Source organism: Lactuca saligna, chromosome 1, assembly GCF_052625555.1.
Source record: "Lactuca saligna cultivar CGN05327 chromosome 1, ASM5262555v1, whole genome shotgun sequence".
In the NCBI taxonomy this organism is placed as follows: domain Eukaryota; kingdom Viridiplantae; phylum Streptophyta; class Magnoliopsida; order Asterales; family Asteraceae; genus Lactuca; species Lactuca saligna.
In genome coordinates this window covers 10,109,836-10,126,115 of record NC_136417.1, presented here as the reverse complement: position 1 = coordinate 10,126,115, position 16,280 = coordinate 10,109,836, and the positions used below count along the sequence as shown (strand labels likewise).

Sequence of the window (16,280 nt, the reverse complement as noted above, 5' to 3'; positions counted from 1 at the left end):
CTTCGATGTTTGTTGGTGCAATGTTCTTTTAATAAGTTGTTTGATCTAAAATTTGTACCAAACGATGTTAATTGTGTCACTGCTCAACTCCTTTATCTTCTTAATATGACATGTAGTTATGGCGTCTACTAAATACCAAACTTCATATTAGTGCTACAATCTTCTCACTAATCTTTTCATTACTTTACACACTTTCATTTTATTAAAGGTGAAGATGAGATTTGAATAGTGGTGACAATTCTCGACCCAACTTGTAACTTGATATGAAAATAAACGAGTCTGGGTTGAGATTTCTGACCCGCCAACTCGTTTATTTCATGGGTCAGGTTGGGTTTTGTGTTTGGGTTCATAGGTCAACTTGCCTCTCTCTCTCTCTCTCTCTCTCTCTCTCTCTCTCTCTCTCTCTCTCTCTCTATATATATATATATATATATATATATATATATATATATATATATATATATATATATATATTGAAACGACAAACTAACTAATTTAATCCTAAATAACCACCTATATCTCCACTGAGACAATCCCTGACCTCTCATATGAGATAGTCACTCCATACCGCTAGGTTATTGGCCCTTTGATATATATATATATATATATATATATATATATATATATATATATATATATATATATATATATTAAAAAATTAATATTTATTTATGAATTATGATTTACAAGTTTGGCATCCCCTACTCAATCTTTGACTCATTGTTACTCAAAAAGACAACATACTACTACTCCTCACCGTTACATAGCTATCTCATTGCCGCTCACCCACCGGTATCACATCTTATCAATATCGTACACCATCAACCCAACAATGTACACCTATGCTCCACCCAGCCCACCACTGCTCATTGCTCTATCCCTTAACCACTATCGTCGGTGAAACCTATCTCCGATTGGTTGAGTTAAGTTGATGTTTTTCACTTGTAAACTCGTGATTGCCAACCTAAATACATATATGGGTAGTGTTAACGTATCTTGCAACCCATAACCAACAAACCCAAACCCGTTCCATTTATCACATTTAAATTTGAGTGTAAAAATATAATAAAAAAATATATTTTGTTGTATTTAAAATAATAATAATAATAAACTTTACAATTGCACGGACGGACAGAAGGCCCCACAAACGCCTTCAAGTCAAACAAACCTCACAGTCAGCTGAACAAACTACACCAATCTTGATTCACATTTCACAATCGGCGAAGTAAATCACAGATGTTTGATTGATTTATCCTTCACGCTTTCCTTGGATTCCAATCCAATCAACATGGCGGATACTTTCTCAGATTCAATTGATGCATCGGCCCACGCCTTCAACCTCATCCTCCAGGGCTTCACATTGATACCAATAATCCATTATGAAATAGCTTTTGTGTGTTTCCTCATAATTTTCATCTACAATTTCTTAGAGTTCCATTTCTTTCATGATGTTCTCACTCTGTTCCGAGGGTCTCCGGTGTCCCTAACATACAATTCGGCTTCTGAGATTTACCACGGTGTGGCTTCGAAGTGTCGCCTTCTTCATGGCAGGTTCAGTTTTTTTCTCTCATTTTATTCATGTTTCCCCCTATTTCTAGTGAACTGAGATTCCAAGAAATTTCGTATCCGTTTTTTGAATAAAAGAACAATTACGTGCTGTGTTTTGTGCATGTTTTGTTTTTCACAAGGAAAAAATGTCAATCTGTAAGCGGCAATGCAATTAGTGTGTAAGAAGATAACTGGCGGGTATAAAGCTGTAAATTAAGTAACAAATGGGAACAACAGCACACGATTGATTATATTTACTGATTAGGTTCTGCAAAGAGTAACATAAATTCCAATTCATTCCTTCAATCCTTCTAATAACACATCTAAATGCTCGTGTCTTTGAAGTAAAAAATCGGATGATTATCACATAGTACATACAAATAAAACGTAAACTTCAGAGTAATTTTTTATATTGCAGAATAATTTCTAGGAATACAGTAGGTCCTTACGGCCATAATCTTCAATGTTCAAAATTATGCCTAAATAACTAAAGTTAACTGCCTAAGATAGTAAGCCATTTACAGAATCCTTGATGTCACACTATATATATTAAAAACGATATAAAATAAAAACAAAAATAAAATTCTGAAATACAAAGTAATATTTGTTCCTCATGAAATTCGTATGTCATGAGAAGTTTGATCATGACTTAGGTGTCTTTGGGATCCTAAAACTACTCATTTAAAACGTTCTCTGTGAGAATGTGAGGTAGATGTGATGGAGTTAGTTTGTCCTTATTTGTTCACATATATAGTCACATTTAATATAAACACTTTATGTTGTGGTGCTATGGTTAAAAAGGGTAAATCACAATGTCCTAAGAGTAAAGAAGGTGATTAACCTGAGAACTCACTTATGGATTTTCACTTGTGGTGCTATGGGTTTCAAAAAAATTAAGCATCTTGTTGTATTAAGTGAAAAGATTTACTCGTTTAACAATTCTTAACCTTATATAAGTGAGGGACTTATGCTGTTTTGTGCTGATTGCTTCATTAATAAGGTACATGGCTACACCTTGGCTTTCAAGCCCTCACATTCAAACAACTTTTCTGAATTTCCATGGAAGACCTCCTGCAGTAAGTTATAGAAGGTATGTCTTCTTGGTCACGTTTTGCCAGATAGACCTAACTAATTGAAAAAGATGCTTAGTGAAAAGTACTTTTTGACAAGTGTTCACATGAAACACCTGAATCACTTGAATTTACCATTTTAACCCTTTGAACTATTTGAAACAAAGTTATGTTTGATAAAACTAAGTTATATAATAGAACAGATGATGGTAGTGGGTTAAATAATTTTTTTGTCGGGTATTGAAATTACTTTTTTTTATTATATCAACAGGTCAATGAAAGTAGCCAAAAGTTCTATCACTTTTATTGACCTCATCAGAAAAGGATTCTATATGTTTTGGAACAGAATTCAGTTTTTTTATATTTTGGTTATTCTTGTAATGTTTTTCTACTCTTTCAGAAAATTATTCCATGCATCTGATGGTGGAACTTTTGCTCTGGATTGGCTAAAGAGTTCAGATGGTAATTTACATATAACATTTCGTCTGTACCTGATCAGAAAATATCCATGTCATTTATCAGTTAATAACACATGCCAAGATGTTAATATTATCTTGTAAATCTTCTTGTGATTTAGTATGATGCAACTCATAGACCATTCAAGAAGTTAGAAAAAAGCCTATAAAGGGTAATTTGAGAAGTTCATTTTCAAATATGTAAATTATAATTCATAATCAAATATGCATAAAGTGTGTCTTTCATGTTGTTGCTAATTTTTATCTCATTATATGCTAAACATACATGCTCATTAGTAGCTCTAGCCTCTAAGGTACAGGTTTTTAGCCTGAAGTTCAGCTTCTATGTCCTAATCTAGGGAAAAAAATTATTCATAAATATTGATGATAAAAAGATATGTGAAACTAAATATCCTCCTACCTTTTGTTCCTACCCATCAAAGACAAGTGTCAAAATCAAGAGAGAGAATTAGTGGACTCTGCATGTCATTATTTTATGAGTAGGAAGATGGGTAGGAGGATATTTAATTTCTCAAAATATATATTCTGCACATTTTGAATTATTGATGAAATCATAGCTAATATCTTTGAAATTTTCCAAGTACAATGTCTTACTAAGAAAAAAACTGAAAGTATAATGCTTTAATAGAAAGAAACGAAAAGAGGTTGTTTTATAATACATGAATATGTGAAAGCACATTGCTATTTGTTGCACTTAGCCCTTTAGAAGCTTTGTAGAAGGAATTATCATTAGTCTTGATTCTAAAAAAAAATGTATTCCATGATGAGAAGCTTGTAAATTGAATTGTGAAACATGCATGCAAGATTTTTTGTTTATTGTGGTTTGAATTTAGTATAACTTTGCAGTTTTGGGAGATTCAACATGTGAAGAAAATGCTGCTTTGAGGCATGATAAAACCCCCATCTTAATTGTAATTCCTGGATTAACTAGTGATTCTTCTTCAGCTGTAAGTTCAACCTCTTGCAAGCAAAACTTGTTCAATATTACTGAACCTTGCTTTGTTTCTTTTGGGCACTTGATATTGCAAATGCCATTTGGACAGTTCATTGTTGTGCTAATTGTTACTTTCAAGTGTTAGATTGAAGAAATGGCAACGTATTTCCATTGATCTGTTTATTATAACACCCTACTTTCATTTTTTCTTATGAAAACCTTATACTTTGAAAAATCTACACAATTAGAGCAATGGCATCCAAATACAGAGCCATTAAAAGTAATAAATACGTCCTAATAAGAAATAAATTGGAAATTATAATGCTATGATTGGGCATATATTATCCATAGTAAATCTCTCAGTAAGAAAAAAATGGAAGTACAATGATGTTATTAAAAAAATGAAAGTAGTATGCTATTATAAAAATTAGATGGTGGAAAAAATATACATGTACTTGGAATAGCAACATACTCTTACTTATTTGTTTATATAGCATCCTACTTTTCAGGAGCAACGTGTAATATTATTCACTACTATTCCAGAAACAGAAATGTAATAAATTGTGCAAGCAAAGCATTCTAAGAAAATAAATTTAAATTGTATTTATGAATTGTTGAAAACATGTGGTTTTTAGTACATCAAGCATCTTGCTTACTCCACTGCTGAACGAGGGTGGGATGTTGTTGTTTGCAATCACCGTGGACTTGGAGGAATTTCTGTTACGGTCAGTACTTTATTATAATTAGATTAATATGTATTTTTAATTAAATTGAAAAAGAACTCTTAACTAAATTCAGTCTAAAACCTATAGATAGATGGATTGATTATTATACCAATTTTTTAGAATGCTGCTTTGAGATCATTTTGTTTATATATCGTATATGCAGTCTGATTGCTTCTATAATGCGGGGTGGACAAAAGACACACGAGATGTCATCAACGATCTTCATCGTGAATATCCCAATGCACCTCTTTTTGTTGTTGGAACTAGCATTGGTGCCAACATTCTGGTACCTTTAATCTTGCATTATTTTATATTTTATATTTTATATTTCCTTTCCTAATCATTATTCCCTATGTTACAAGCTATATAACAGAACTACTCTCTATTCTTTTCATTTCTTAAGTCCATGCTTCAAGTTTGTTTTCTTGTTGAAACTGAAAGATTACTCAAAATTAATTTACAATGCTGCTTATATACTGAAATATGAATAACTATAATCAAGTATCTATAACTAAAGACTAGAACATGTGAGAGTACTTTGTTACTTGTTAGGGTGGGTTCTCATTTGATGTTATGGATATAAATGGGTTGCCATAAGGAGTCTACTGGGGTACACATCATCTAGACTAAAGATTGGGTTGCTGATGCATGTATATGGATGGGTTACTTATTTTTTTGGTCTTGATTGACTAAAACTTTGTTTATATATGATGAGTTAGTTGATTGTGTATCAGGTGAAGTATCTTGGAGAAGATGGGGAGGATGTTCCTATAGCTGGTGCAGTTGCTATCTGCTCTCCTTGGGACCTTTTGGTTAGTGTTGTGCTCTTTTATTTATCAAGATTCATCATAAATTAAATTGTATTTCAAACATTGCAAATTAATATACATACGTCACTGTTTCTTGCATTTAACCCTTATATCTATCACAATTTGACAGCAACTGTTTACTTACATGTATCTTCTGTTGTGGCAGATTGGGTCGAAATTCATATGTCGCAGGACTGTTCAAAAGTTCTACGATAGGGCTCTTACTGTTGGTCTTCAAGAATATGCACAACTGTATGTACTACTCATATAAACAAAACAGACAGTATACTATACAGTGTTTTGCGTATTTATTGTTTTTTTGTTCTTTAAACATTAAGTTACAAGTATTCGTGTTTTGCCAATTTGGGTTTTTCACTTTCATGTTAATTTTAGTTTCTGATTGCAGGCATCAAACTCTTTATTCTCGCCTTGCAGATTGGGATGGTATTGTAAAGGTACATAGCCTCTATATCTTCATCTTTTGAAGTTTTGGTTATTTGGAATATTAACAGAATATTTAACATACAGTGATAATTTTGTCTTTTTTCTAGTCACGTAGTATACGGGATTTTGACAATTATGCTACTCGCCTAGTTGGCAAGTTTGAGGTAATCAAACATATTAATAGTTACTGTTCTTGCATAATAACTGCTCGTTAGTGATGTTATTTATTTATTTATTTGTTGAAGAGTGTGGATGCATACTATAGGCATTGCAGCAGTGCACAATATGTGACAAAAGTTGCAATTCCATTACTATGTATAAGTGCTTTAGATGATCCAGTCTGTACCTGGGAGGCAATCCCATGGGATGAGTGCAGGTATGTTCTACTGTGCTCCCTCATTTCATCCTCTTAATTCTGATCTCATCATCTCATCATCTTTAATTTATGTTTATTAGAGCAAATAAAAACATTGTGCTGGCTGTAACACGTCATGGAGGACATCTTGCCTTCTTTGAGGGTCTTACTGCATCTACTTTATGGTATGCTCTTACTCTTTATTTCAAGTTTCATTCTCAAACCTTGACCTTATTTAATTTACAATATTAATTTGTTTTTCTTGTTGCTTCAATTTCCATAAGGTGGGTGAGAGCTGCGAATGAATTCCTTGGTGTTCTTCACTGCAGCCCCTTCATGCATACCCAAAAGAAGGTAAAATTTAAAATAAAACTCGATACTCCTCTTTAGTGGTAATTTTATGTTATTGCGATTTATATAGTGTAAAAATTTGTAATATATTATATATATTCTGTGACAGAATCCTCCGCATATTGGACCAGAATCTTCTGTGGATCAAGGCCCATATGTGAATGTTTCAAATGGAATGGTTGCTGCAATCACCAAAGATCCATCATCATCTACTGATAATGTGAAACTAAATGATCAAGATCCATTTGAAAGACAGAAAGTCAATGATGAAAGCGATGCTGCTGTACGTGTACCAGATGCAAAAAATATAGTATCCCGTTCGAGTGGTCAAACATCGGTCAAAGTAGCTGATTTGAATAGCATCAAAAAATGGTTGGAGCAGCTGTTCCAACAAAACAGAAGATCAACATGGATGCTTACATACATTGCTGTCATATCAACATTGCCATTCATGGGTGCCACTCTTTACATGCTCCTCTTTAGAAAGAAACTCAAGCAGCCAAAATCACTTAAGTAATATGTGAAAATAAATTTGTTCAACTTGTAGCTCAAGGGGGCTTGTAGAGTATTATAAATAAATTTGTAATAATAGCCAGCATTAGCTAATTTGATATGAGAATACAGAAATCTGATCCCAAAAATTATGGAATTTTGGATATCGGAAAATTCAGCTATCTAAAACTTAGATATCCGCAATTTTGGAAACGGATTCGAGATAGTGATTTTTCAAAAATTTCTGATACTCGTATAAACCAAAAAATCCAAATTTCTTCTTTTTATTTTTCTAATGTTTTATGTAATATTATCCTTTGTAATTGCAATTCCTAGTATATTTGGTTTTAACATTTGGCGACACTGACACTTAATTGAGGTATATTTTCAATGGTTCCTTCGTTATACGTGTTTGATACCTTTGTCTAAATCCGTTGGTTTATGTAGAGTATCTATAATTTTAAGTTAGATACTAAGTTGATAAACCAAATATACAATTCTATTATGTGGATGAGGAAGCATTGTAGAACTTTTGGATGAAATTTTAGTATTCTATATTCATATAAAAAGTTGAGGTCCGATTTTGTATCCAATTTTTGGATGTGGATCCAAATATCAGTCTTAGAAACTCTCAAAGTATCCAAAATTTTGGATAACCGATTGTGTAAGGTCTTGTTAGAATTTTATTATTGGATAGGAAGAAGATGAAACTTAAGCTTATCTTATAAAGTGTCATCCCTAACAAATGAACAAAATAATGAGTTAGAGTCTTTGGGGTTAGAATTTTAGGCTTTATAAGTAAATTTGAAGTTTCAATGTTGTTAGAAAGCGTAATTAGATTAAATCAAGATTTTAGTATCACTGGACTATATTTCCCAAGTTTGGGAAACTTGTGCATAACTCTGACTTAACTTGTGAAACCATGTTTGAGGAATAACTTGCAATAAAATAATATGTAATAGTTTAAGTTAGAGCTTCTATGTTGGAAATATTGGTAAATGGCTTTGGGGGAAAAATTATGATAGATGAGACTAAAATCTGTCAATTTTTTGAAACATGGGTTCAACATTGTCTTGACACCTTGGATCCAATGGTAGCCCATGATGTCCCTTAAAAAGTTTTAGTAGTATAGTTGCAGTGATTGAGTTTGGAGTGTCTTTTTCCTCACTAAAACCCTAGCCGACCTCACTCATTTTTCAATCTTTTTCTCTCAGGTTTGGTAGCTAAGAGGGAGGGAGAAGCGATTCAAATGGTCCAATGGAAGGTTACTAAGGGTAAGGGTTAAGAGGCTTTCACAGATTTGTGTTCTTGCTAGCCTAAATTGAGAAAAGGTCTCTGGCGTATCGCAATAAAGAATAGGCTCCATATTTCGGCTTTTGATACAAGTGGTCCCTCATGTTTGACATATAACCTAAATATACCTTAAGTTCGACTTATTTTAACTAAAATAGTTTTTGAAAGTTACCTTTCACCCCGTTGACATAAATATTGTGTTTATTTAAAAAATAATGACTTATTTTTATTATTACTATCGATATTACTTTTAATGTTGTTGTTATTTGTCTATATTTACCGTTTTACCCTCAACCCTAAATAATTCTTCTTTTCCCAACGCTACATTATTCTCCTTTTTAGTCATTTTAAAAAAATAAGTTAATCTAAACACTATTTTAAAAGAAAATTATTAGCTAATAAATTATTAAGCTAATCCAAACATTTTTTTTCCGCATAAGTTCTTAATCTCTTAAGCTCATAAGATTAAGCCAAAAAAAAAAAAAAAAAAAGCTTACACAAGCACCCCTTAATGTTTTCTTTGAGGTCAAACCCATCATATTTTCGGTTACATTTGTAGCGGTTGACACCAAATGTGGAGTCAAAATCTGCAAAAACCAGAGTAAACCAAAAGAGCTACGACATCACATAAAACACACAAGAATAAATTTCAAGGTACCATATGGAACACCTACATAAGGAATCAAAACCGTGGATTTCATCTGGACATGTAAGAAGAAACAAATCTGGAGACAAACACCTTTCATGCTATCACCAATCAGCATGCTAAATGTATCTTTCTCTGGTTTCACTCAATCCAAGATCATATGATCATATACATTCCTCCACAGATAAAATCCTACTAATAAACATCTTTATTAGACTCATCAATTGTGAAGTATGTAAAATCCTGTTGTTGTGCTAATTTCAATGTTTGTATGAATTTGTGAAAAGCAAAAAGAAAAAACTGAAAATGGAAGTACACCAAAACTAGTTTTCTTTATTAAAACGAATTGAGAGGTGCACCTGTTTGTTTGAAGAAGCAAAACTAACAGTAGAGAATGGCCTAATTTCACGCCAAAGTCCGTGTTTTCTCTCAAGTTCTTGCAGATGGGGAGAGAAGCGGTGGGTTTTTTGCCTTACTCATCGGCGGCGACGTATGATGAGAGAACAGGAAACTCGATGTCGGATGACGGCAGCGTGAGGAAGGACATCGGCGGCGACGTCAGCTGCCCGGAAAGATGTAAGCAAGCGGAAGATGATGGACGGGCATGGGCGGCGAGAGAGAAGACGCCAATCATGGCAACTGTCAAGGCTAGGACTTAGGAGCAAAACCCACCATGAAGTCTCTTGCGTCAGCCTGAGGCAAGAATGACCGGATGCAAGCAGGCAGGAAACGTCGCATGAGATAAGCATTAGTGGCTATGGGCGGCGGCGGGATTCCGATTGGGCGAGAAAAGCTGCCCATCGACGTGGCCTAAAGCTTTCAAGGCTTCCAATTAGAGTGACAGAAGGCCCCACTAAAGTCAAACAAACTCTCGTAGTCGGCTGAACTACCTCACCAATCTTGATTCACAGTCGGCGAAGTAGATCACAAATACTCCTTCTCTTCCCTGAATGGGTGATTGATTCATCCTTCACTCTCTCCTTGGATTCCATTCTGAATTTCTAATCCAATCAGTATGGCGGATACTTTCTCTGAATCAATCGCAGCATCGGCCCAGGCCTTGAAGCTCATCCTCCAGGGCTTCACATTGATACCAATAATCCATTATGAAATAGCTTTTGTGTGTCTCCTCATAATTTTCGTCTACAATTTCTTAGAGTTTCATTTCTTTCATGATGTTCTCACCCTGTTCCAAGGTTCTCCGGTGTCTCTAACATACAATTCGGCCTCTGAGATTTACCACGGCGTCGCTTCAAAGTGTCGCCTTCTTCATGGCAGGTTTAATTTTTATTTTTATTTTTCCGATTCTTAATCTTATACTATATGTGAAGGACTTATGTTGTTTTGTACTGATTGCTTCATTACTAAGGTACTTGGTTACACCTTGGCTCTCAAGTCCTCACGTTCAAACAACTTTTCTGCATTTCCATGGAAGACCTCCTGCAGTAAACTACAGAAGGTATGTCTCCTTGGTCAGGTTTGGCTGGATAGAACGAACTGAATGGAAAAAGATGCTCAGTGAAAAGTACTTTTTGATATAAAACACAATGAATTTACCATTTTAACCCTATGATGTATTTGAAACAAAGTTATGTTTATAAAGCTAAGTGATATAATAGAATGGAGCTAAGTATTGCCCTTCAATTAAGATCTAAGCCTTGAATTCCTAAATGTGGGTATATTATGTAATACTTGTTGTTTGCAGTTGTTATTATCTGATATTTGTTGCACAGTGATAAGTAGTAGGATGAATATTTCTTTGAGTAACTAGGATTTATACTCAGGTGGATGAAATGAAAAGCGTGAAGTTGTTCCAAATGGATGAAAAAGCAAAAAAGAAATTTAAATGAAAATGAAGATCATACAAATTTAGGATCTGGAAGGAAAATTACTAATTTATATTCTATTTAATTACAGAAAAATTAAAATATTTTTTGGTCAAGCTAAAAATGAAATGTACAATTATTACTGCAGTAGGTACAAGTGATAAAACAAAGAAAATTGAACGTATGATAGTAGTGATTGAAGTTACTTGTTTTGTTATATCAACAAGCTTATCATAATATTTACTTATTTAGTGACAGAATTTTAGGCTACTTGCATGATTGCTACCAATTACCAAAGTGTTAAATGCAATAAATAGCAATTCACTTTCATCTATTTGCTTATTATTATCACATCCTACTACAGCATTGTATGTTGAAATGGATTTTAGGTGTTTTGGAACAGAATTCTGTTTTTTACATTTTGGTTATTCTTTTAATGTTTTTCACTTTTCTATTCTGTCAGAAAATTATTTCATGCATCTGATGGTGGAACTTTTGCTCTGGATTGGCTAAAGAGTTCAGATGGTAACACATACATTTTACAACATTTCTTCTGCACCTGATCAGAAAATATCCATGTCATTTATCAGTTAATAATAATACATGCCAAGATGTTAATATCATCTTGTAAATCTTCTTGTGATTTAGTATGATGCGACTTATAAACCATGCAAGAAGTTACAAAAAAGCCTATAAAGGGTAACTTAAGAAGTGCATTTTCAAATATGTAAATTATAATTCATGATCAAATATGCATAAAGTACCTGTATGTTGTCCCTAACTTTTATCTCATTATAGTACTAAACAGACAAGCTAATTAGTAGCTCTAAGATACAGGTTTTTTTAGCCTAAATTTTAGCTTTTATGTCCTAATCTAGGGAAACAAAATATTCATAAATATTGACGATTAAAACATATCTTCTGCAGATTTGAATTATTGATGATCATAGCTAATATCTTTGACAAATATATTATTACTGTTTGCTATTTGAAATTGGGTTAAATGCAAGCAATAGCAATGTAGTTTAAATGATATTAAAGCAACCTATTTTCATTTCTTCCTATTACAACATTGTTCTGTAAAAATATCTGCCCAGTTAAAGCAATGCCATCCAAATACAAAACATCTTCAGTGCTATAGTAAGCAATATAACAGAAAATATAATGCAATAATTCGGTAAAAAATTTCAAATACAATGTCTTGCTAAGAAAAACAAATGAAAGTATAATGCTTTTATAGAAAGTAATGAAAATAGGTTGTGATAATACACAAATATGTGAACTGAATTACATAACATGCATGCAGATTTTTATTTATTGTGATCTGAATTTTGTATAATTTTACAGTTTTAGGAGGTTCAACATTTGAAGACAATGATGCTTTGAGGCATGATAAAACTCCCATCTTAATTGTAATTCCTGGATTAACTAGTGATTCCTCTGCAGCTGTAAGTTCAAACTCTTTCCAGAAAATTTTGGTCATGTTCATGGCTTCATTATTGCTGAATCTGCTTTGTTTGTTTTGGGCATTTCTTTTAGTGCAAATGCCATTTGGACACTCCATGGTTGTTCTAATGTTAGTTTCAAGGGTTAAATGCAAGAAATAGCAACACACTTTCACTTATATATATATATATATATATATATATATATATATATATATATATATATATATATATATATATATATATATATATATATATTGAGAATATGATGATAAAAACATTTGATTGTAGTACATCAAGCATCTTGCTTACTCCACTGCTGAACGAGGATGGGATGTTGTTATTTGCAATCACCGGGGACTTGGGGGAATTTCTGTCACGGTCAGTAGTTTATTAGAATTAGATTAATATGTATTTTAATTAAACTGAAAAAGAACTCTTAACTAAATTCATTCTAGAACGTATAGATACATAGATTGATCATTATACCAAATCTTTTTTTTTTAAATGTTACTTTATCAAACGCTTTGAGATCATTAAGTTGGTATCATTTTTTGTTTGCAGTCTGATTGCTTCTATAATGCGGGGTGGACAAAAGACACACGAGATGTCATTAATGATCTTCATCGTGAATATCCCAATGCACCTCTTTTTGTTGTTGGAACTAGCATTGGTGCCAACATTCTGGTACCTTTAATCTTGCATTATTTTATATTTTATATTTTATATTTCCTTTCCTAATCATTATTCCCTATGTTACAAGCTATATAACAGAACTACTCTCTATTCTTTTCATTTCTTAAGTCCATGCTTCAAGTTTGTTTTGTTGTTGAAACTGAAAGATTACTCAAAATTAATTTACAATGCTACTTATATACTGAAATATGAATAACTATAAGCAAGTATCTAACTAAAGACTAGAACATGTGAGAGGACCTTGTTACTTGTAAGGGTGATTTTTCATTTTATGTGATAGTTGCAATAAGGAGTCTACTAGTGTACACATCATCTAGACTAAAGATTGGGTGGTTGATGGATGTGTTAGTTTTTGGTGTGTTGTTGACAAAAAGTTTGTTTATGATGAGTTAGTTATTTATGTATCAGGTGAAGTATCTTGGAGAAGATGGGGAGGATGTTCCTATAGCTGGTGCAGTTGCTATCTGCTCTCCTTGGGACCTTTTGGTTAGTGTTGTGCTCTTTTATTTATCAAGATTCATCATAAATTAAATTGTATTTCAAACATTGCAAATTAATATACATACATCACTGTTTCTTGCATTTAACCCTTAGAAATATACATGTGCCTTTTTGTTCATATTTATTATCACTTTTTGACAGCAATTCTTTATTTGTATATATCTTCTGTTGGCTGGCAGATTGGGTCTAGATTCATAGGTCGCAGGACCGTTCAAAAATTCTATGATAGGGCTCTTACTGTTGGTCTTCAACAGTATGCAAAACTGTATGTAGTAATACTCATTTCCTCGCTTAAACACAACAGACACTCTACTACACACTGTTTTGGCATTTTTTTTTTTTTGATGAAAAAGCTTTCGTTGTTAATTTTAATTTCTGATTGCAGACATCAAACTCTTTTCCATCGCCTTGCAGATTGGGATGGTATTCTAAAGGTATGTGAATAAAATGTGTAGTTTAAAATTTTAATCTGATTAATGAATTTTTCATTTACAAAACTAAAAACTTAAACATAATAAAAGCTCATTAAAACCCAAGTATGATTATATCAAAATTTATACATTCTACTTATTTTTAGAAAATAAAGTTTTATACTGTATTAATTGATATTGTGGAACTTCAAAAATGATTTTGTTTCGTTAACAACAACATAAGGAATCAAATTCCTTCAACATCTGACAAAACAAACAACTTTGTTTCTTACAGTGGATTGAAGCGAACCATTCCTTTCCTGATTCCCTGTGTTTATGTTCTCATATTATTCTATCTGATTGCAGTAAATCATTGTTATTTCTTAATTTTATCTTTTCAGTTTGCTAACCACTGTATATTTTTTTAACTTTTTGTTATTTGGAATATTAACAGAGTACTTAACATAAAGTGATTATTCTCTCTTTTTTCTAGTCACGTCGTATACGGGATTTTGACAATTATGCTACTCGTCTAGTTGGCAAGTTTGAGGTAAACCTATTTAACCATTTTAATATTCTTTCTTGCATAACTTGTTAATTTGATTTTTTTTTTTTTTTTTTTGGATTGTTGAAGAGTGTGGATACATACTATAGGCATTGCAGCAGTGCACAATATGTGACAAAAGTTGCAATTCCGTTACTATGTATAAGTACTTTAGATGATCCAGTCTGTACCTGGGAGGCAATCCCATGGGATGAGTGCAGGTATGCTCTACTGTGCTCCCTCATTTCATCCTCTTAATTCTGATCTCATCATCATCTTTAATTTATGTTTATTAGAGCAAATAAAAATATTGTGTTGGCTGTAACACGTCATGGAGGACATCTTGCCTTCTTTGAGGGTCTTACTGCATCTACTTTATGGTATGCTCTTACTCTTTATTTCAAGTTTCATTCTCAAACCTTGACCTTATTTAATTTACAACATTAATTTATTTTGCTTGTTGCTTCAATTTCCATAAGGTGGGTGAGAGCTGCGAATGAATTCCTTGGTGTTCTTCACTGCAGCCCCTTCATGCATACCCAAAAGAAGGTAAAAAATTTATAATAAAACTAGATACTCCTCTTTAGTGGTAATTTTATGTTATTGCGATTTATATAGTGTAAAAATTTGTAATATATTATATATATTCTGTGACAGAATCCTCCACATATTGGACCAGAATCTTATGTGGATCAAGGCCCATATGTGAATGTTTCAAATGGAATGGTTGCTGCAGTCACCAACGATCCATCATCACCCACTGATAATGTAAAACTAAATGAAGAAGATCCATTTGAGAGACAGAAAGTCAACGATCAAAGTGCTGTTGCTGCTGCTGATGTACTTGTTGTACCAGATGCAAAAAATGTAGTATCTTCTTCAAGTGGTCAAACATCGGTCAAAGCAGCTGATTTGAATAGCATCAAAAAATGGTTGGAGCAGCTGTTCCAACAAAACAGAAGATCAACATGGATGCTTACATACATTGCTGTCATATCTACATTGCCATTCATGGGTGCCACTCTTTACATGCTCCTCTTTAGAAAGAAATTCAAGCAGCCAAAATCACTTAATTAAGTAGTATTTGTTGTGTAATATTTTAAAATAAATGTGTACAACTTGTAGCCCAGGAAGGGGATCATCTTGATTTGTATAAATACATTTGTAATAATAGCCAGTCTTGGCTAATTCGATATGAGAATACAGAAATATGATCCCAAAAATTATGAAATTTTGGATGTCGTGGAAAATTCAGCCATCTAAAACTTGGATATCCGCAATTTTGGAAATGGATTTTGGGTAGTGATTTTCCAAAAAATTATGAGACCCGTATAAACCAAAAATTTAAAATTCTTACTTTTTATTTTTCTCATGTTTATATATATATATATATATATATATATATATATATATATATATATATATATATATATATATATATATATATATATATATATATATATAAACACACTGTGTAAATGCAATTCAGTTGTAACGATTGATGACACTGACACTTCGTGGAGGTATATATTTTCGATGGTTCCTTCTTTATACTTGGATGAAATCGATGTTGCTCAAAGGGATATATGTGGAGTTTCTTGGATACCTTAGATGAGATCGATGACTAGATGCTTTCCATTTGAAGTTGACTCATAAGATAAGAAATAAGGTGTATCATTAATTTCTTCACTATATATTGACATATTATAATATAT

The 16,280-nt window shown here is 32.6% G+C and overlaps 2 protein-coding genes and 1 long non-coding RNA gene across 4 annotated transcripts; 2 read left to right on the top strand and 1 right to left on the bottom strand.

The window, feature by feature from the left end:
• The first annotated feature begins 1,171 nt into the window (after window positions 1-1,171).
• LOC145001869 (uncharacterized) lies at window positions 1,172-7,491 on the top strand. Its single transcript, XM_078961234.1, has 14 exons — window positions 1,172-1,551; window positions 2,549-2,638; window positions 3,019-3,080; window positions 3,941-4,041; window positions 4,664-4,753; window positions 4,917-5,039; window positions 5,488-5,565; window positions 5,729-5,814; window positions 5,969-6,017; window positions 6,114-6,170; window positions 6,252-6,382; window positions 6,463-6,546; window positions 6,646-6,715; window positions 6,822-7,491. The coding sequence occupies exons 1-14, from the start codon at window positions 1,289-1,291 to the stop codon at window positions 7,227-7,229; spliced, it is 1,692 nt and encodes a 563-aa protein (XP_078817360.1). The 5' UTR covers window positions 1,172-1,288; the 3' UTR covers window positions 7,230-7,491.
• A 1,446-nt stretch (window positions 7,492-8,937) lies between these two features.
• LOC145001764 (uncharacterized) lies at window positions 8,938-9,595 on the bottom strand. Of its 2 annotated transcripts, none has more exons than XR_013661723.1 (3): window positions 9,503-9,595; window positions 9,172-9,338; window positions 8,938-9,084 (listed from the first exon to the last, which is right to left on the bottom strand). It is a non-coding gene; the product is annotated as an uncharacterized LOC145001764 (long non-coding RNA). The 2 variants fall into 2 exon arrangements; XR_013661716.1 differs by having other exon boundaries at window positions 9,172-9,335.
• Window positions 9,596-9,778: 183 nt separating this feature from the next.
• LOC145001665 (embryogenesis-associated protein EMB8-like) lies at window positions 9,779-15,796 on the top strand. Its single transcript, XM_078961048.1, has 14 exons — window positions 9,779-10,421; window positions 10,513-10,602; window positions 11,433-11,494; window positions 12,317-12,417; window positions 12,706-12,795; window positions 12,979-13,101; window positions 13,519-13,596; window positions 13,791-13,876; window positions 13,997-14,045; window positions 14,515-14,571; window positions 14,656-14,786; window positions 14,862-14,945; window positions 15,045-15,114; window positions 15,223-15,796. Exons 1-14 carry the CDS (start codon window positions 10,159-10,161, stop codon window positions 15,640-15,642), a joined length of 1,704 nt encoding a protein of 567 aa, XP_078817174.1. The 5' UTR covers window positions 9,779-10,158; the 3' UTR covers window positions 15,643-15,796.
• Window positions 15,797-16,280: the final 484 nt, after the last annotated feature.

Coding starts and splice junctions, on each gene's coding strand:
- LOC145001869 (XM_078961234.1), top strand. CDS start 1,289: ATGGCGGATACTTTCTCAGATTCAATTGATGCATCGGCCCACGCCTTC. Junction 6,547..6,645: donor CTTACTGCATCTACTTTATG/GTATGCTCTTAC, acceptor AATTTCCATAAG/GTGGGTGAGAGCTGCGAATG. Junction 6,716..6,821: donor TCATGCATACCCAAAAGAAG/GTAAAATTTAAA, acceptor ATTCTGTGACAG/AATCCTCCGCATATTGGACC.
- LOC145001665 (XM_078961048.1), top strand. CDS start 10,159: ATGGCGGATACTTTCTCTGAATCAATCGCAGCATCGGCCCAGGCCTTG. Junction 13,877..13,996: donor CTTCAACAGTATGCAAAACT/GTATGTAGTAAT, acceptor TTCTGATTGCAG/ACATCAAACTCTTTTCCATC. Junction 15,115..15,222: donor TCATGCATACCCAAAAGAAG/GTAAAAAATTTA, acceptor ATTCTGTGACAG/AATCCTCCACATATTGGACC.